The sequence below is a fragment of the Poecilia mexicana genome, unplaced genomic scaffold (assembly GCF_051168715.1).
Source record: "Poecilia mexicana isolate PSO_F unplaced genomic scaffold, ASM5116871v1 scaffold_10, whole genome shotgun sequence".
In the NCBI taxonomy this organism is placed as follows: Eukaryota; Metazoa; Chordata; class Actinopteri; order Cyprinodontiformes; family Poeciliidae; genus Poecilia; species Poecilia mexicana.
Window position 1 is genome coordinate 5,594,684 of NW_028263379.1, and position 21,258 is coordinate 5,615,941.

Below are 21,258 nucleotides of genomic sequence, written 5' to 3' on the forward strand. Positions count from 1 at the left end.
AACCAATCCCTCTAAACCCCACAGCAGCAAAACATTGTAGTTTCCCATCAGTGTGTGAATGGGTGAATGGCTGGGTGTGAGTTTTTATTGGCTAGGTACACCCATGACGCCACCACCATTTTATCTCAGGACCAAAACAAAGGGACCAATCAAAGTCACCTATACACTAACTCTAAAATGTTTAAAATCAGCAGTTAACATGTAGTTTGTACTCTGGGAGGAAGACAGGGTTCCTGCAGAACACATGCAAATAGCAACATGCAAATTCACACAGGGAGGATTCAAATCAGCAACCTTCTTGCTTGTTATGATAGAGAATAACTCTGTCTAATGAAATAAAAATGGACTCTTAACTCATAAATTAATAGCTACAAGTTGAACCTGAGGGAAAATCAGGGCTTGATTAAACTGCAGCACTTTTAGTTTAGCTTGACTTTTTCTTATCTAGTCAACCCTTTTAACATTGAACTGAGCAAACAAAGTTAAAAAAGAAAAGTGAGATATCTTTAATAATTTATAACTTACTAAACTGAACACATTTTAATATCAGACAAAGATAAGCGTAGGAAATACAAATTGCTCTTCCCGGTATGATTTAATTTACTGAGGGGAAATAAAAAGCTTTGCAAACTAACCGTGACCAATGAGAAAGTAAACATGATAACCGCAACAGTGTTTTGTGTTTTCTTTAGAAAGTGAATTAGATCTCGTTTTTACCACCGCACCTCCCAACTCAACGTTTTCACTTGAACGTGAAATGGCTCCAAACAGAAGTTCAGTTTTTCAACTGTCAAGCATCTTTTCTGGATGGCAGGTCATCAACAAAACACTTTTCAGGCAGTAGTTGTACAGCGCATACATAAAACCACCTGACCAAAGGTGCTGGAACTCCGCCTGGGTTGCTAAGTAACGGCTCAATTCCCGTTGACTGTGCCTTAACAGTAATGGTGCGCCGACCATTTCAGCTTCCCAAGCTGCATTTTGTTTGGAAATTTTGGATATGCTGTTAGGAAAAATCTGAGAATACTGAACAGTCTGTAGCCTGTTTTTGACCACTATGAAGCTGAACGTGGTAGACTGATATTCTACGTGAGGAGTTGAGTTATTTTAGGGGCCCCTGGCGGACCCTCAGAAGCAGCTGGGTTTGCTGATGCCTCGGGCCTGGGACGACCGATACAACACCGTTGAAAAGTTGAATTGTAGTGATAGCAGCATGTGAAGGGACGGCGCTAGGACCCGTAGACCTCATTCCTTCAGGAAGAGGGTGTTGGCTCCGTCAGCCGGTGGCGGAGGAGGAGAGAGCGGGGAGGGACTGCCGAGGTGCTGCTGAAAGCGGCGTGAGCGATGCGAGTCCGGGGCTGAGGAGGACAGAGAACAGGAGCAGACCCAGCAGAAAGCATCCAGTCCGAGTGTCGCTTTGTTCCACTACCTGACAGAAGCCGAACACGGAGAGCCATGTCGGTTTTAGCTTTACAAGAATATGAATTTGAGAGGCAGTTCAACGAGGAGGAAGCCATCCGATGGATGCAGGAGAACTGGTAAGGCTAGCTCCCTCCCTAACGTTAGCGCCTCGTTTTTAATCCCGCCTAACGGTTACTGTCACCGGCGTTGGATCGGGGATTCAGCTCGGTGACCTGCTGCTAAATTTGAACCGTGTAACAGCATCAGCTTTGCTCACTGGGATTAAAGCGGTTATATCATGCTCTCTGTCAGTATATAAACGGAAAAGGAAGCAAATAATCACACAGGCCTTCAGAGAACGAGACTAAAAACAGCTGAAACCGGCTGCTTCTGTCTGGGCATCCTTTTCAGTGACGATTTGTCCTTGATATTCTCCATCATCATCATCATGATTTCGTAAAGGTCATCCATCCTCCAGCTGCCTCATCCATCCAGTCACTGGGCCAGTAAGCCAAGCCTGGGCATATGCTGACACACTACACACTCCCCAGTCTGCCTCAGGGCGTCCCGATTCTTACCAAACATTACATTTATAGGCTTTTACTGCAAAACATCAAAGCAAAAACGATTTTTTACATCGATGTTATTGCAAACCTGATTCCTTTTTGGTCATAACATGTAAATGTTTGTTTAAGAAGGGATGATTTGTGAGCCACAACCGAGAAAAAGCAAGTAAAACGAAGAAAAATAATATCTTAAAGCTGTAGGTTCTCAAACTGAGGTGTGTGTACCACCAGTGGTACATGGGCTGCCTTTTAAATGTACTCAGATGAACTGTGGGTGTTATATTATTACTCATATGGTATGGTTAGTTAAAGGTGGCCTACAATGCTTAGAGTAGGTCACTAAACATGTTCATTACATTTTTGCACAAAATTATTATTAGATAATGAGATTTCAGTCTGATCAGACATTATGGACTCCTTTCAGAATTAGCGCTTTATATCCATATAATCTGCTGCTGATCATGGCCCCACATCACAATGTTTACACGCACAAGAAAATGGCTGCAAACAGATGTGCAATTATACAACCTCTGACCTTCAAACAGACTCAAAAGCATATGTAGAGCCTCCTGCACAACCAACAAGAATGTAGCAACTTTTGAATGGTAAGTCAACAACAAAACTTTTCATTTCCAACAGCCATTGTACAACTTATACAGCAGTAAAACCAGCTGACCAAATTGTGCTGGAGCTTCTTGGGTTGCTAGGAGAGGAGCTGGTTCATTTAGGTTGCCAGGTAATGGTGCAGTGCTGCCCAATTGTGACTTAACAATTGGGAGATTTTTAAACATCTCATTTTCCAGAAACAAAAAAATATTTACCTATTCTAAATAATCGGAGGTGTTTGTTTAACCCTTGTGCGTGCGAGGACTGAGGCAAACGTACGAGGACTGAGGCAAACGTAGGCAAACGTACGAGGACTGAGGCAAACGTACGAGGACTGAGGCAAACGTAGGCAAACGTACGAGGACTGAGGCAAACGTACGAGGACTGAGGCAAACGTACGAGGACTGAGGCAAACGTACGAGGACTGAGGCAAACGTACGAGGACTGAGGCAAACGTACGAGGTCTGAGGCAAACGTACGAGGTCTGAGGCAAACGTACGAGGTCTGAGGCAAACGTACGAGGACTGAGGCAAACGTAGGCAAACGTACGAGGACTGAGGCAAACGTAGGCAAACGTACGAGGACTGAGGCAAACGTACGGGGACTGAGGCAAACGTACGAGGTCTGAGGCAAACGTACGAGGACTGAGGCAAACGTACGAGGACTGAGGCAAACGTACGAGGTCTGAGGCAAACGTACGAGGTCTGAGGCAAACGTACGAGGTCTGAGGCAAACGTACGAGGACTGAGGCAAACGTACGAGGACTGAGGCAAACGTACGAGGTCTGAGGCAAACGTACGAGGACTGAGGCAAACGTACGAGGACTGAGGCAAACGTACGAGGTCTGAGGCAAACGTAGGCAAACGTATGAGGACTGAGGCAAACGTATGAGGACTGAGGCAAACGTACGAAGACTGAGGCAAACGTACGAGGACTGAGGCAAACGTAGGCAAACGTACGAAGACTGAGGCAAACGTACGAGGACTGAGGCAAACGTACGAGGTCTGAGGCAAACGTATGAGGACAGAGGCAAATTATACAAGTGATACAGGTGTGGGGTCAGTTGGACCCCATTTGTAGATACAAGGGTTAAGCTCTGAATTGTTTTTACAGACAGATGAGACCAAAATGGAAGTACAGAATTGCGCAAAATATGAATTTTACATAATATTGAACTATTTATGCCTGCTGAACTTCAATTTCTCAATTTAAATTAAATTTAACATAAGCTGCAGAATATTGTGAAATGTGAGGATTTGGTTAAACCATTAATGCTTTTTATAATAGAATGGAAAAGAAATATCCTTTAAAGTCCATCGGCGGAGAATTTGTTGTGCATCAGCAGCAAATTGACAGGAAGAATGCAGATACATATTTAGTAAAGGTAACAAAAAATGGAAAATAACAGACTTTAAAGTAAGAAAAAAACTGTTCAATTCTTAAGAATAGTATAATTCAAGTTCTAAGAAATGTTAGAACATTTCCTTTTCCCACATGGATAAAGGAACTTTCTGTTAATTTTTCCAACTTCAAACTTTTACATTTCAACATTTCACAATTAAAATATATATTTTGCAGTCAAAATGTTTGTATTGTTGATGTTAAAACACGACATACTAAAAACGTCCAACTGCTGTTGCAGAGCTGATTTAGAATGACAGTTACTATGGTGGAACTGGGAAAATCATAACTGCCAAAGTCCTTCAGCTTCTCCTAATGAGCTATTATTATTATTAATTATTAATAATTAATTAATATTAATGCAATTTTTATGTGATAAAAGTAAATAGCTTATTTCTAAAAAAAATACACATTGTTATTAACATATAGAAGATAATCTATTGTGCTTCTCATTTCCCTGATGATGGATTTTCGCACAAACTAAAGCCATGATGAATGATTGTTTGCCCAGGGCGACGTCTGTCAGGCTTTTGCACAACCTACAACATTAATAAGCCCCAATGTTCAACTGTCACTTTTGCTCTTAAGCAAATATTGCTGAACAGCTGTCTACGTTTCTTATGTAGGTCATGTGCAGGTCCATCCAAGCGTCCTCTGCTTTGACTCACTGGAGTCAAAACTGACTAGTTTGGTCAGTTTTGTCCAAACCAGTTTGATCAAAGAACTGACTTCGAGCAAAACTAAGCAAGCTGTGTGTAAAGTTGGAGTGTAAGCTTCATTAAAGATGCAGCAGTGTTTCTTGGAAGACAGGATGTGTGAGGAGAAATTGTTCATTTAGAGCCCGTCTGGTCTTACTCAGAGGTGACTGCAGAAAACAGCCACATTTCAAACAAATTCAACCTAACCAGACCTCCTGAAGCCCTGGTTTGGACAGTTCTGTCCTTATTCATTTAGACGTGTGCATGTTTGTGTGTCTGTGTGTGTGTGTGTCTGTGTGTGTGTGAAATAAAGAGAGAGAGACAGGCAGGCAGCGTGCTAGCACTGTGTTGGAGCTGTCCATACCCTGGTACTGACAGCTGACCAATCACAATCATCTTCTGATGTCTGCTGACAGAGCATTAGCCAATCGTGTTGCGGCTGATCTGTGCCTACGCCTTGTGTCGTTTGTGTAGTAGGAAGGAGACTGGAGCGAGTAGGAGCACATGGCCTGAGAGGCAGCAAGGGCAGGAAAATGAGATGAGATAGCTTATTAGCTACATTCAGAATGTAAACTGGAACTGATTGTGACATATTTTATATCACTGAAGGGTGAGGTTCATGAAGAGAAATGTAATGGTGTGTATTGTTGAAGAATAAGTCAGCAAAGCAGTTGATTATGGTTTAATTTAACACAATAGCTCCTAATTTTGCTCTCTGAGAACTTCAAGTTACTGTTGTTGTTTTATCTACTTCAGTATGGATTAAGCACACTAAACCAACCCTCAAATGAATTCTGACTTGTATCCAGAACCAGGTTAGGTCTAGATATGTAAATAAAAACATGATCATATTTCCCTGTTTAGCTGTTCAACCTTGTGGATTTGATTGTTCGTCTAGTTGGACTGAAGATCCTGTTTCTACTTCTGATCTCATTCTGGAAATTCTGCATTTCTTTTTGTTTTGAGATTTCAAATAACACACAGTACCTACTTTTTTAGTTTTAATCCATCCAGACTTTTATTAAACATGAAAATGTTATAGAAATCACCATGTGAGACTTTTTTAAACATCGATGATCGACCAGAAAACTGCTATTGGTGCACCGTTAATTTCAACACGATTGTGAATAAGAGCAACGTGATCATTTTTAATATATCATGTTGTAAATGATTGTTTTATAATAAGCAATTAACTTTTATTCATAAATTTAAAAATGAAAGAAAATACATCAATAATACCTGTTGAGAGATGTAACATTTGACTTATTTACTTTATTATAGTGTTTTACATTGTAACAGAAAAGCCAAAGTAATTATTTTAGTTATAGCTCAAAACTCTAAAATGTGTTACAAAACCAATCAATAAGTGAAATATAATATCCTGTAAAAAACTCATCACTCCAAATAGTTGATGGATGGATGAACTAGTTCCTCTGTCAAGTAAATACATTTATTAAAAGAAAATTAAAGCTACTCAGCCCTAAATTTTCTTAAATATTTTGGTATTGTGTATGTTTTTTATGCTTCAGATAAAGCAATATAGACGGATAAAGCAATATAGACGTTTCTCAGGCAGGGCTGAATGGAGACTGACAGCTCAGCGGTGTAAAGCAGGCTGCTGGAAGGAGTAAATACGGGTCGCCTCGCTGCGCCACGGTAACATTACTCCCCTCCCTGCTGCAGCCGCTGTACAGGTTTGTTCCAACCTGATGCTGCTAATGAACTCCAGGTCATTAGATCAAAACTAGCCAATAAGTGCATTGACTGAATAAACTGATAAGATGTTACATATCTGTATAAAAAACCTTAGTAAATATTTGCATTTCTTTGTACTCGCTGTTATCGCTGTTTCCCTGCTATTTTAGGAGCTCCAGCATCACATCGTACCTTGGTCATCAGAGTCATTGCATAACCAGAACTTGTTACGCATCAGTTAGGACAGCACACAACAAAACCTTATTCAGTCTGGAGGACGGCTTCATCACTGTTTACATTAGAACATCGTTCTAATGTAAAGGTATTTTTGCATCAGTAGTAAAAGACTAAAAGTAATCTTCTATTCTTCAGTTTTTAATCATATAAATGTTTTTTTTTTAAATCCCAGCAGTGTTTATAAAAGTGAGTAAAGATCAAACAAATCATAATAGCTTTTATTTCCATGTAAATGCATTGAGAGCACTGCTGGTTTTATTCCAAACCAAAACACCAAAAGAAATTCATTTTCTGACTCCACAGAAAGGTGAAAAATTAATATCAGGCTGTTCATAAATATTTGTTTTACAAACTCAGACATTTACTCTATAACAGAAAAGTGCTTGAAGATTGTTGTACGTTTTCCTGTGAATTCCTGAACTGTCTGAGTTGCTTCCAGCACCTGAGCAGGTGAGCGGCCCATGACGATTGGACTACGTCCCACAGTTTCTCTGGATTGTTTGGTTTTGTAGCATATTTGAAGTCATCCCACAAACTTCTCTTGCTTAGAATGAAAAGAGTAGAATTTTTGAAAAAAAAATATATATATATATTTTGTATGATCCTATATACGTAGTGTAGGAAACATCTTCATACCATACACCACTGTGCTTGAGGGTGATTTTTTTTGCTTTAATCCAACTCCAGTCCATTTGTTTAGAAAGTCCAGTTCATTTGGTAATGTGTAATCAAACTCTGATCCAGACCAAAAGAGCAAACTCTCCTTCAGTGGTTCTTGGTGCAGGCAAGGAGGGGAACGTGTTGCTAAAGAGCTTCTGGATCGTTTGACAATGGAGTGTAAAGAGAACTGCAGCAGAACTGAGTCTTCCTGATATGTGTGAAGAACCTTTAAAGGGTTCTGTCGCCTGGTTTCAGTGTTTGGGGCCATCTGAGAAACTTTAGACCATCGTAGAATAATCTCTCTTTCATCAGTTCACCAAATGTTGCTCTTGTCTCTTTACTCAGGGTTCTTTTTACTTCTGCTTCACATGTCATTTTTTATACTCTGTAGGCGCTTCATGTCAGCTGCTCAGGTGTCTTTTAACTGTAACAGTAATCACAGGTGTTTCCCTTTAAAATAAATAGAAAGATGTGTTGCTACTCTTTATGAGAACATACTGAAAGTGGGACGAAAATCTTTACTTTCTGCATGTATGGCTTAATGGAACACAGTGACGTTAGATTGCTTTACTTTGCAGCACACAGCAGCTTTAGCATTCCATGTTACAGTAATGATAAGCAGAAAAATAAGAGCATGTTTTTGATGTCAGAAATAAAACTGGTATGATAATAATACACCAGAGGGAGCAGAAATTCTTCACATTTACAGTTCTCCAGTGAAACAGGCTGATTTTCCAGCTGTGTATCAAACATCTGCATCCTGCTGACTCACTCCTCCAGCCTGCAGACGTCACCATCCTTCGTTAAGATGCAGGTTGTTTCAAATCGGGTTCAGAAAGCCTCTCATGGTGCTGACTGCTTCTCTCAGGTCTTTGAACTTCAGATGGATCCCTGGTGGCTGCATCGCTGCTTACTGCTAACGTAAGAGTCCCAAAAATACATCAGAGGATGAAGCTTTGTTATGATCTGCATTTATATTTCTACATTTCCTGCTGGAAGAACAGAACAACATTTACATGGCAGAATCAGGACAGGTTCAGCACTGCTTGAACACTATCCTTCAGATCGATTCACTTTGGGGGTGTGTGTTCTCCGTGGGGGTCAGGTTTCTGGGACTAGATGGTTCAGGAGATAGCTGTCTCTCCTCTGAGTTTCACATTACTCTTTCATGAAGAAGAGTCGAGCCGTGTGAGTTTCCCAGACTGGCCTTGACCTCTCAAGTGTTTTACAGGAAACATTCATTCATGTTTTCATGAAATTAGCATTTCTTATCTTATATGTTTCAATATTTTTGGACTGTGTAGATTTTTTTTGTTTCCACCAAGTTGCATATCTTACAGAGGAAGAAGCATAGTGCAAGTTAAATATATTCACACCTCTTTACCAAGAACACATTTAGACATTTTAGCTTATTTATTGAAATTTATGTGATAAACATACATAATGCACTGCATTTTTTTGATCAGGAAGTAAAATGATACCTGGTCTTCAGTCCTTTTCTTTTCTTTGTTAAAATCTGAAAAGTGTGGCATGCTTTTCTGTCCTGCTTGAGTCAGTGCTATATAGAACCACCTTTTGTTGCAGTTACAGTGTTTGTCTCCAGCTGTAAACATCTACGAAGTGAATTTTTGCTCAGGTTCTGCCAGCTTAGATGGAAAACGTCTGCAAACATCAGTTTCAAGCGTTACTACAGATGTGATGTCTAGACTTTGACTAGGCCATTTGAAAACATGAATCTCTGCCTGCTCCACCCGAGGTTTGGATGTTTGTTCTGGTGTTAGACTTGCAGGTCAGTGCTGTTGTTTCTACGGTTTTGTGTTACTGGAGCGACACGCGGTGATGCTGATGAGTGTTGACCATGCTAACCCAGAATCTACCGCAGGCTCGGCTTCAGCTCTGCTGCTCTCTTCATCATCATCATCATCATTGTCGTCAGAAATAGAGAAGTGTCTCAGGAATGAAGGTCTGCCTGAAGTATCGCTGCACTCCGCTGTCACTTTTTATTAGGCTGGAGAAGAAATGCTTTGATTTAAGTAGAGAACGAGATAGTGGTGAAGTTTGTGTGTATTTATTCAGGAAGCATGGCAGTGACAAGATTAGAGGGGGCAGCTGTGTTGTAGCAGGATGCAGACATGGCAACGTAAAGATCCATTATGAAGTGGCCAAGGTTTGTGGACATAACTGTCAATGAATGCAGGATAACAGGTTTTTCTGAGCTGCCTCTGTGTTTTCTGTTCAGTGACTGACTTTAAAACCAGGTTTCAGTTCCGTGGATCTGTGGAGGGGGTTGAGCTGAATTCAGATACTTTTTGCACGCCGTGGCACATCCATAAGCGACGCTGTGTTGAGTCAGCTCACCATGACGGCCATGCAGCCTCATCCTCAGGGTGAAAACAGAATTACATCATTACTCCAGCCAATACACATCCAAGTTACCCAGCAGGTTTGCCAGCAGCTTTAAACAACGCTGTCAGTGGGGGAGGGGAAGCATTGACCTTCTTATGTTTCTCATAATAAACTGAAAGAGTTACCGCATACGTAATGTTTAGATTTGTCAATACTGTAGTAACTATGCAGAATCCCTGATAACAATCCTACTTATGCATTGTCTTGCATGCCAGTTATTTCTGCCATGATTTATGACGTCGAAAGTGCAGATTACATGATTTGTGCTTGAAAAGTGCAATTTTAGTTTCTTCTAATAAATCAGCCTCTGCTGATTCTGTTAGTCCTCCATGCTGATCCGTCCCAAAGAGCTCTGACTGCGTCGTTTTTCACTTGTGCTGCCCCCAGCTACTTTGAAGAACCGCCGATTCAAGCTTATTCCCACAACCCTCCAATGCACATATTTACCCGGCTAGTCAGCATTTAAACAGAAGTCCTGCATGCAATGCTTGTTTTTAATATTAATGTGTTAAAATTAGTCTTTTTGTATGTTGAAGCTGAACTAACAGATGTGACAAAAGTCGGAGAATAATGAAACACTAACTATAAAACATTTCTTTATATAAACATTAAGATTTTTCTTCTTTTTCAAAATATTAATAGTAAATCTTGTTTTCTTGTGTAAAAAGTGCATGTAGCCAAAGTAGAAAAGCGAGGAAAGGCAGTCTAGATCACACCTGAAAGCTGTCAGAGCAGTGATTTTAGTTTCAAATACCGAGCTCTGAAAGTAACTTTGAACTCGGTTATACTTCAGACTTCAAACTATGCTCTGATTGTACAAGTTTTACTTCTTTCCCTAAAATCAGTCTGTCATGCTTATAAAACTCTAAACCTCCATTCACAGTTTTTTTTCCCACGAGTTGATTAGTCGTAAAAAGTTGAAATCACACTGCAGTCACACGCTGCCCTTCATTTGGCTCAGATACGAATGAAAAAAATGAGTTGTAGCTGAAGGTCTGCAGGCACTTTGTACTGACAGAAGACTCAAAAGTAAAACTCTTTGTTCAAGAAAGTGTTTTCTTACCATATTAACTTTATGCTCACAAACAACAGCAGTGGTAGCCTGGGTAGTCTGGCTGTTTACTCCCTGTTTATGTTGTCACTTTAATTTCAAGGTTCCAGTTATTTACTAATCTTGAGGCAAAAAATATTTGTCAACAAGAAGACAACAGGAAATCTATTTCAACCTTCTGAGTCTGGGGATAAGCGACATGTCTGCGTTTCCTTCGGTGTCTACTGATGTCAGTTGTTTTTTTTTTACATGTCAATTCAATAAGTAAAGCTTGGTGGATGTTAAAGGCTGAGGTTTACTTCCATCTTGTTTCTGGTTGTATTTCTAAAGAGAGGGTTGGTCATGTGACTGTGATGATGATGCAGTTCAATATTGTGAGAAGTAATGCCAGTGATGTGATCCTTAGAGTTGTTAGGCTATAAAAATATACATAATAGCGATAAATATAGGTTTGTGTGGCTCTAAAATATTGAAAAGTATCCTGGATGTTTGAAGGCCCAGAGTGAAACGTAAAATCCACGGCTGTTTTTGATCAGTTTTTTTTCAGTTGCTGCGTCCGCATCATGACTGGCTGTGTTAGACGCTCGTCTCAGTTCACTGAGATGTGACGGAGCGTTTACAGGAAAAGCTGCGTACTGGTGCGATATTTGTCACCTTCTGCACAGCTGGGACCTGAGAGCAGGAGGAAAATCCTTCTCACTGCCAGCTGATCGATGTTCCAACTTATTTTGGGACACTAAACACCTTTGGTGAAGAGTTTTTTTTCCACCATTAGAGCATATATAAAGACATGACATCATCCGAAAAAAAAGGAATGAACTTCATAAAACAGGAAGACTAGATCCACAGATAAGTGATGAAGGTGGTTACTCAGGTGATGCTTGTGAAGAAAAAAGCCTGTGGATTCCTGTGAGCTGCTGTTGCTTCAGGGCTTTAACTAGAAACGGCAGCAGCAGCACCTTCTCCTGCCCCACCGTCTCTGCCAGCTTGTCAGCTTTGACTTTGCCTTTAGGTTGATTTTTGCAGCAGAAAAATCAAATCTGTCTTCTAAATATACCTCAGTAGGGCCTGAATATCAAATACTCTGGCTTGTATTAACATTGGAAAACAAGACAGGAAAGGTGGTGATCAGATGTTCAAAATCTAATAAGTATTTTAGATTTAAAGTTATTGATACTAAAATATTCTCCTCAGCTCAGTCAAAACAGAACTGAAGGTAAACCTACAATAAAGTCCAAACCCTGGGAATGAACGCTTAGATCAGGGGTGTCCAAACTTTTTGTCGTTTGGGCCAAAATTCTCAAGTGAATTTTATACCTGCTCAGCAATAAATTATGCATGCAGTGTTTTAATAAAACAAAGTACCGTATTTTCCGCACTATAAGGCGCACCGGATTATAAGGCGCACCTTCAATGAATGGCCTATTTTAGGACTTTTTTCATACATTAGGCGCACCGCATTATAAGGCGCATAGAATAGACGCTTCATACTCTATTATTACACATCCACATTAATAAAGAAATGGTCCCCGAGTACTTTATATAGTAGGCTGGCCCAGTTGTTGTTTCACTCACGGTGTTGGTGTTGCGATATTATGCCCAACTGCTTTCTGGGTAACACAGACCAACCGACACGCTGCCGCTGCAGTCTCTGTCTCTCTTCCCCTGCCCCTCCCCCCCTTTAAATGTATTGTCAAACTTTATTAACAAACCAGTGTTCTGACAACTATCCCAGCATGCACCGCGCACTACTTCTTCTACGGGGAAAAAGGAGTTGGCGGCTGCTTACCGTAGTGGACCAACTACGTAAGCAGCCTACTGCATGTCTGTGTAAACATGACGTCTTTCATTTCGATCTGAGTTAATTAGCGTAGCATTTCTGCCGGATTTTCACAACATATCAGCCACGACAATGGACAGGGGAACCAACAAGTTCATGTCATCTTTTTTGGACGACATCAAGGTGTTTGAGCCACTGGATGCCTCCAACATTGTGCGCGTCACAGCTAAAAGCTACCGATAGATGAGGAAAACAGCAGATCCTCACAGCCTCAGCATAAATATAGCTGTGGACAAGATCACTGATGCCTATTGTTCTTGCAAGGCTGGGTAAGTCGGCATTCATGGTTTTGATGGTCCACAATGTACATTAGCATATGTTTACTACTGTAGCTTGTGTTTGTGAGACGGTCACGCACGTGGTAGCTGCACTGTGACCTAAAATGGGCATTAGCCAATGAAACGCGGCCCCTGTGGTAAGGTCCGTTGCTGGACCTGTTGTGGCTCAATATTGGTCCATATATAAGGCGCACCGGATTATAAGGCGCACTGTCGGCTTTTGAGGAAATTGAAGGTTTTTAGGTGCGTCTTATAGTGCGGAAAATACGGTAGTTGGAGGTTTTATGGAAAATGGATCCATTTATTATGGGTTTTTGCTTTATTAAAGAAACGTTTCCAGTTTGTAAATTCTTTATTTACATTTGGAATATTTGGCTCAACTGTAACAAAATGCAGATAAATGTTTTCAGCACTAAGAACATGATCTGGGTCAGTGTTTCACCAAGACGTTTGCTGTATTTATCCAAGTTTAACAGATTAATTAAAAGCAGATGTGAGTTCACCAAAGTCTGTTTTTGAGTAGAACTGTGGATAAACGTGGTCCTGTTTATTGTGCAGTTATTGCTTTTATTTGTCTGTAATAATTTTACCCTAATGAAAAATAAGAAGTCTTGATCTGGATCAGCCGTTTCTGCTGGCAGTCCAAATTTGTATCATTCTTAATCAGAAGTTTGGGACCACACAAAATCCGCTCCTAGGCCACCGTTTGAACAACCCTGTGTTAGATCAAGTTAAAAGTCTTTACATTATATTTGGTTTTATGACCCGAGGAACATCAGCGGAGTTTGACTGTTCCTGTCTCGATGCTAAATGCTAAATGGGCTTTAGCAAGTCAGTCATTCACCCATTCATACACACACACTCAAACTCACGCACTCACACCTTCACACAATATCACCTGCAGATCAGATTTCTGCAATGCTTCACTATATGCTTCCTTCGAAGGATTTCCGTTGTTACTCTAACATTCAACTGCACTATAAAGGTTAGAGCGCGTTCACATCAATACAAGATGTCTGTCTCTGCATGTGACCTGCTTTCTGCTGCTCCATAAAGTCCAGAAAGGACTTGTGATAAATCCAAAGAAAGAAACTGTCCACTATGAGCATTAATGTCCTACAGTCGCCTGGAACCGCCTTGCTCAGAGCGCCTCTCTCTTTATTAGCTATTAGCATCTTTTGGAAATAAGATATTAAATTCTCAATATTATTATTTGTTTTGCTTAGTATTTATATTGTGTTTATTCATTTGTGGAATTAGAATTTCAAAATCAATACTTCTTGAATTTTATCATCTCCCTCTTCTATTATGTCATCATTTTAATCATTAAATAAACTGCCCTCAGTGCTTCTAACCAACATTTTCTCTGTTTCTGCCCTTTATTTTTGGACTTTGCATCACTCTGAATGTGGATGAGAAGAGCTTCAGAAAAAAGATTGATGACATTTTCATTTGAATCCAGATTTCCTTTAAATTTCTGTTTTGTTACACTGTTGGCCTGTGCTCATAGTTAATAAATATATATTTATGTGCCATTTGCTGATTTTATTACAATAACCTGAAGGAGACATTCTTTCTGTTCCAGGATTTTTCTACCTTTGAGTCAGAAATGAAAGCTCCATCTCTGATGCTAAACGGGATCTGTCACACACACACACACATTCAAACTATGTGTGTGCGTGCTCAGGATCTGACTAGAGGGAACTCAGTGTACTGAAGACTTAAAGCTGAGGCTACATAACCACTGTTACCTTTGACCTTTGGCCTCGGATGGCATTTTCCTGCAGGAGAATACAGAGCTTGTTCCTCCTCTGCTGTATCTGCAGCCTCAGACAGTATGTAGGCCACCGTCTTGTGTGCTGATCTGTTCTGCCCCCTCCCTGTGTGGTTGGTTGAGGAACAGTGATGTCATTCTGCAGTCCTGTTGTCATTCTGTGAAAGCAGCTTCTTTTGACTTTGACCGTGTTGCTCTGTCCTCTGTTCTGCAGAAGCAGCTCATGAGTTTATGGCTTTCCAGCAGAAATTATCCTGGAATCATCCTCGTTGTTAAACTAACAACGATGTCTTACTGGCTTCATAAGACCTTCGGATCTGACAAAACCTGGTGCTGTTGGTTGATCTGCAAGACAAAATCAGTTTTACAGGTTAAATGTGTCTCATGCTGCAGATCTGTAGGTTGCTTTGAAGGATGGTTACATTAAATTGCTCTCTCTGGTTTATTGGTTTATACATTTCTTTAATAGTTTGATCAGTTGATTATTTTTGTGCAAACCGTTTTCTTCTGCTCAACCTTCCTGTTATCTGCTGAAGTCTTGCTCTTTCTCACAGCCTGAGTTAACCGTAGACATGGCAACAACATCCACACTAAAGAGTGGTGAATGGTGTGTTCACTGACCAAAGAATGATTTGATTTTTGCAATACAAACTGGCTGGTCACCAGGCAGACACTTGAGCTGAAAATGGGTTGAGTCTGGTCTGTAGTCGATTTCACAGGGCATTTTGAGTACAAATGCCTTAAAATAAGTTGTTGCTATGGAAACCTTGTGACCAAGATGCGACTCCTTCCTGTAGTTCTCAAACACAGATTTTTTTTACCTCCCTCCTGTAAACATGATTCCTCCAGACTTGTTTGTCCCACTTCTAGTTGATTATTTTTAAAATTATTCCTCTGACTGAACATGTGGTTGGATTTAAGTCAATAGAAATAATCTAATGTTTTTTTTACTGAGGAAGATGATTGTTCTCATTTGGCTTCCATATGTAGAGAAATGATCCTTCATATGTCATATTCATACTAAAGGGAAACAGGAAGTCATGGATTATTAATTAAGACATTTTTTGCAGTGTCAGAATGTGATTTTGTTAATTATTTCTTAAAAAAGGGATTTTATTGTCACTCAATAAATAAAGTAAAATTATTGGTTATCATGTGGAAGCCATTACTGTAATTTCCTTTATGCATCCGATATACTCTAGAAATCAAGTAATATTTGTCATATAAAGCACATTAAAAATAACTTTTCCATATTTTTTTACTTTGTTTTTCTTCTCTATTAAAAGTTTAGTTTAAATAAAAATGTGAACCATCTCAAAAATTTGATTGAGATTTACTTTAAGAGGTACTTACATTATTTTTATTTTAAAATGCTGCTTTTTTAAAGCATAATTCCTCAGTAACACAATAAAGAAAACATTTCAGCTAAAGGATTAAGGAAAATTATCCAAATTGGTCAACTGCAGCATCAGGGATATAAAACCAGTCCGTCACAGGGACAGGAAGCCTTCAGATCCAACGCTTTTAGCTCCCCTGCTTTGAGCAAATGTTATTTTAGGACAGGGCTGATCTGGTTGGCTTTTTCTTCGCTCCTCTCAGGATCCAGTCTGTCCACTCAGCCCACCTGTGCCGTGGGATTTGCTGAGTGCTGGAGAACGCTCCGTTTTTCTGTATCCAAATGGTGTTTCAACAGAAGACTTTCCACTTCATGTGGAGCAGATCTGATCTGTTGCAGACGGACAGCATTCAGTTCCACCTACAGCTGGACTCAGACTGTAATAACAGTAGGCAGGTATGGGAGTGTCTCAGGCTGTCAGACGACAATGTTCTCACGTGCCATGAATCTATTTAATATTGGGATAGTAGTGACCTCTGATATTTGCTCATTTTTATACTGTACTTTAAACACAGTTGATAAGAATTTTATAGACACAATAAAGGCACAATAGTGACATCACACCACTTTATTACCAATATGTTATATTACACAACAGTTGAAAGTGTAGAAACTTACAGTAAAGCAGTAATCATGAAAGACGCAGTTTAAATCATAATCAGATTCATAACTGAAGCTGGAACCAGAACAGCTCCAGTTCTCCTCTCACTTCTTCACTCTTATTACTCGTCTTTCTGTGTAATTTGATTTTCTCCGTCTTCCAGCCTGAAGTTAACAGGAGCATAGTTTCTCTCTCTTCAGCAGTATTATGGGTCAACTGTATTTTTGTTCAATCCAGAACAAAAGTCAGGGAATTGTCATAATTGTTTTAGCTTTACATCATGTCATAATGATTTAAAACACCCTGAGTATTGCTTTGATTCTTTTATGCATGTTTGAAGAATCCTTGAATTTCTCACACAACCATTCAAAGGTGTCTTAACATTCCCACAATGCACCGGCTTATGAACAAACTATGAAAATTATTATAGTCAGCATCGAAGATGAATAGCTGCTCTTCATTTTGGCTCTGTATTTCTACCATCTTTACCTCCTTTTCTTTTCCTTTAGTTTCAGTGAACATTAAGTCCAAACAGCCTCTGGTTAACTTGCTTTAGCACAATAAGAGCTTTCTTCAGCGATGTCTGTTTATTCTGACAGGAAGAAGTCGTTCCTGTTCTCTGCGCTCTACGCTGCCTGCATCCTGGGTGGGCGTCATGTCATGAAGCAAAGGGAAAAGTTTGAGCTGCGGAAACCTCTGGTGCTGTGGTCGCTCACGCTCGCTGTGTTCAGGTGAGAGGTTGAAGCGCAGACGATGCCTGGTTAAAGTATTCACAGTGTTTGGTCACATCACATTCCAGCTGATTTTAAGCAACAGATCAACACTATGTAATAGTAAGGACACAATACACCGATTCACTTTACAAATTTGGTTCTTTTAAAAGTGACAAGAACTTAGAAGACTTCATAATTATTCTCAGCTTTGTGTTTTTAAAATTCTAATAATCATAGTTTGTTTATCTGATGTGACAAAATGTAACTTGGTGCAGGCGGTGACAGCACTAGATGTGTAAAGTAGAAACGGTGAACAGCTACTTCTATCGACTTCACAGTAACATGAAAGTTTAGAGCCAATTATTATGCTTATACATAAACCCTTATTGAGGAGGCAGGGATTCATTTACCTGATTTGTTCACGCTTCATCGTTTCTGTTGTCTCAGTATCTTTGGTGCCATCCGCACTGGGAGCTACATGATGTTCATCCTGATGAGCAAAGGGCTGAAACAGTCAGTTTGTGACCAGAGTTTCTACAACGGGCCAGTCAGCAAATTCTGGGCTTACGCCTTCGTCCTCAGCAAGGCTCCTGAACTGGGTGAGTGGAGACATGTCTGATGTCTGACTGATGGGAGGCATGCAGCGGTTAAGGTTGCAGTAGTTAAGTATTCTGCGGTATAGCAAACTGAATTATAATGTAACTTTACATTAATGTTAAAGTTAAAGATGACAGGATTCATCTGAGACTGGATGAGAAAGTTTTTTTGATCCAGAGCTGAACCAGCTACAGGAGCTAATCTCTTCTGTTTTTGGTTGTGGTGCACCTGAGATTAATCTGCCAACATAACTTCACTTGGTGAACATAAAGGTTAAGGTCTTCTTCATTTCTGTTATTGAAGTTATAAGTCATATTATGACAAAAATCAAAGCTAATCACTGATATTAAACTTTTTGATCAGTAAACTTTGTTCAGTTTTTACCTGGAAAGCAGGAGCGTTCATATGTACCTAACAAGCTTTGCATAGTTTTAGTCTCAGATTCTTCAATCAATTATTGGTTGGAGACAACAAAACCCAAATTATGAGAAATGTCTAGTCTGGTAAAACTATGTTGGTAAAACTTGTTCATCTCTTGCAGAAGCTGAAAGGCCAAGGTTCTTCAATATATTTAATTTGGGATTCCAGAGGTCTTGTCAGAAATGTTTTGCTTGCAGTTTTTATATTTTTGCTGAACAAGCCAATATTATTCCCAGGTGAAAATGAAAATGAAGCTCATAACCCAAACCGTTCCTCCTATCTGAAATAATGAACAAATAGCTCATTAAAAGGAAAATATTTAGTGTTCTATTGTTCTGTTTTAACAATATTTAGCAAACGGTGGCGGATTCTTGGGTTGGTGGTTCGATACCACTTAGGAAAACTGCTTTGAGTCAAGCTACTTCTTCATGTTGTTCTTCTTACATTTGGAATACAATTCGGAGTGATTTAATAGACTTTTCAGTTTTCGTTTCATTTAAGAACATTTAAAAACCTTGGAAAGCCGAAACTCCAGTGATGGACTGGCAGCCTGCCCAGGGCGTCCCACACCTCTCGCCCTTTGAGCACGTTGTATCTCATCCTGAATGTTCTGAATTTCTGAAAATGATTGATAATCCCCTGTCTCCCTGCAGGTGACACTCTCTTCATCGTCCTGAGGAAGCAGAAGCTCATTTTCCTCCATTGGTACCACCACATCACCGTGCTGCTCTACTCCTGGTACTCCTACAAGGACATGGTGGCGGGCGGCGGTTGGTTCATGACCATGAACTACTTGGTCCACGCCGTCATGTATTCCTACTACGCGCTGCGGGCAGCTGGCTTCAAGGTTTCGCGCAAGTTCGCCATGTTCATCACGCTGACCCAGATCACCCAGATGCTGATGGGATGTGTGGTCAACTACCTGGTGTACTCCTGGATGCAGCAGGGCCAGGAGTGTCCATCCCACATGCAGAACATTGTGTGGTCCTCCCTGATGTACCTCAGCTACTTTGTGCTCTTTGTCCAGTTCTTTTTTGAAGCCTACATTGGCAAGTCCAACTCATCGGCCAAGACTGATGTCAAGAAGAACAAGTAGAGAGGAATGCCAAAAGCTTGGGATGCAGGGAGATAATTTAATAAAAGAATAAAAGGGAAGCGCAGGGACCAGTGGCGTGAGAGAGGATTGGATTGGGATGAGAGAAATGTGTCATGGAGTCTGGGGATGCTGGGATTATTGATGGGTTGGGGTGGGAGGCTGGGGGGAGGGAGGGGTCATGAAATGATTGGTGTTTGTGCTTTAGGGTTACAACTTATTGAAGACCTAAAAATGAGGTGATGTCTCCCTTGAGGGATACGGAGGAAGTAGCACCACCATGATCAGAAGCCATCATGAGTCATTCACCTGAACTCTAAAATTTGCCCCTATGAATTCACTTTTAAAATCCTTAAATATAACAAAAAAACAAGCTCATTCTAAACTTTTACAATAGTAAAACCATCAAATCTGTTAGAATTTGTTTTATTTATTACCGACTACAAAAAATGGTACTCGTAAAGACCGATGGCCTCATCATTAATGTGAGCCATCAGAGTTTTTGTCCGTTTCTTGTCTGTGTTTGTTGTTTCGCTTTAATCTGAGGAGGAAAAGGTTCGAGACGCCGGTGAGCAAATGAAGCTGAAGTTTTAGCAGTTGATGTGAAGCGATGTGGTGAGGGACGAACCCGTTGTTAATATAATGTGCATATCAAGATACAGTAGACATGTTTAACATCTGTTCCAGTTTACAGTGTGGCTGATTTGCTTCCACAACAGTTGCCAATGAATACAAACCAGTAGGAAAGACAGATTGAAGCTGGCCTCGCGGACTGAAGCCAGGCTGGGTGTGGATGAGATGCTGACCGTGTCCTGCTTCACCTCTGGTCTCAACTTTGCAGATGCACTGATTTCTGAACCCTTGTCTGTATTACAGGGTTTCTAACAGTGAGGAATACTGATCTGTTGGACACTGATACCTTAGATGGAGTACAAACATATTTATGTTTAGCAAGAAAACAAACAAAAAAATCATGCAAATTGTCAAAAATCTGCTGTATTGAAAAAAAAAAGGTATGTATCCTTAATGGTGTCTGTTGTGCTATTGTGCATTTGCACTACATCAATGTCAGAAAACAATTGTTGCTGAAAACCCAATGTATGAACAAAGTGTGCAAAAATGTGACATGCTTGTGGTGTTTTCTTTTGTCTGTGCCATCATGGCGTCATGCATACATAACCTGTTCGTTGGTGCTGAAAGTAAAACAAATGAGTTTAAATGCAGTCTGTCCAGTTTCTCTTGTTAAGGCGTAAGAAAACAGAGGGGAATTTCCTGTTTTGACTTAGACTTTCTCCACACGTAGCCAGCAACCTGACAAACCAAATAGATTTCTATGTGATTTGGCCTTTCATCACTAAAAATGATTGATCATAAAACATCCAGCCAAAGTGAAGATTGGCAATTTCACCTTTTTTGCTTTTGTGTGTGGATATTAGAAACTGGAGATTTAAAGGCAAACGCATGACAATCTACAACAAATAATGCTGACGTCACATGTGACCATTGCTATAGTTTGACCATGCAGTGAAGGAAAGATGGCTGCTGTCAGAGAGGGGCTGATTTTTACGTTAGTTCATACAGTTTTTACTTGTTATTTTATAAGCCCAGGTGTTGAGTTGCAAAGGGGAACGTTTGCTTTGAGGTCAGCTGTTTTCCATCAGCGTACTTTGACATGATTCCCAGTCAACAACGTCTTGTTTTATGTTAACTTTATATTCTAACATTGTATTTAAAAGAAGCTCAACCTCTCTGTCTGTCCACACAAATGGTGTCATGTTTAATTCTTAACAGGAAGTTGGAGTTGTTTTGAAGGATTGTGATTGGC

At 40.1% G+C, this 21,258-nt stretch overlaps 1 protein-coding gene across 1 annotated transcript; it reads left to right on the forward strand.

Annotated features, from left to right (window-relative positions):
- The first annotated feature begins 1,279 nt into the window (after positions 1-1,279).
- elovl6 (ELOVL fatty acid elongase 6) lies at positions 1,280-20,652 on the forward strand. The gene is made up of 4 exons (XM_014978332.2): positions 1,280-1,538; positions 17,210-17,341; positions 17,771-17,922; positions 18,994-20,652. Exons 1-4 carry the CDS (start codon positions 1,456-1,458, stop codon positions 19,434-19,436), a joined length of 810 nt encoding a protein of 269 aa, XP_014833818.2. The 5' UTR covers positions 1,280-1,455; the 3' UTR covers positions 19,437-20,652.
- The last annotated feature ends 606 nt before the right edge of the window (positions 20,653-21,258 follow it).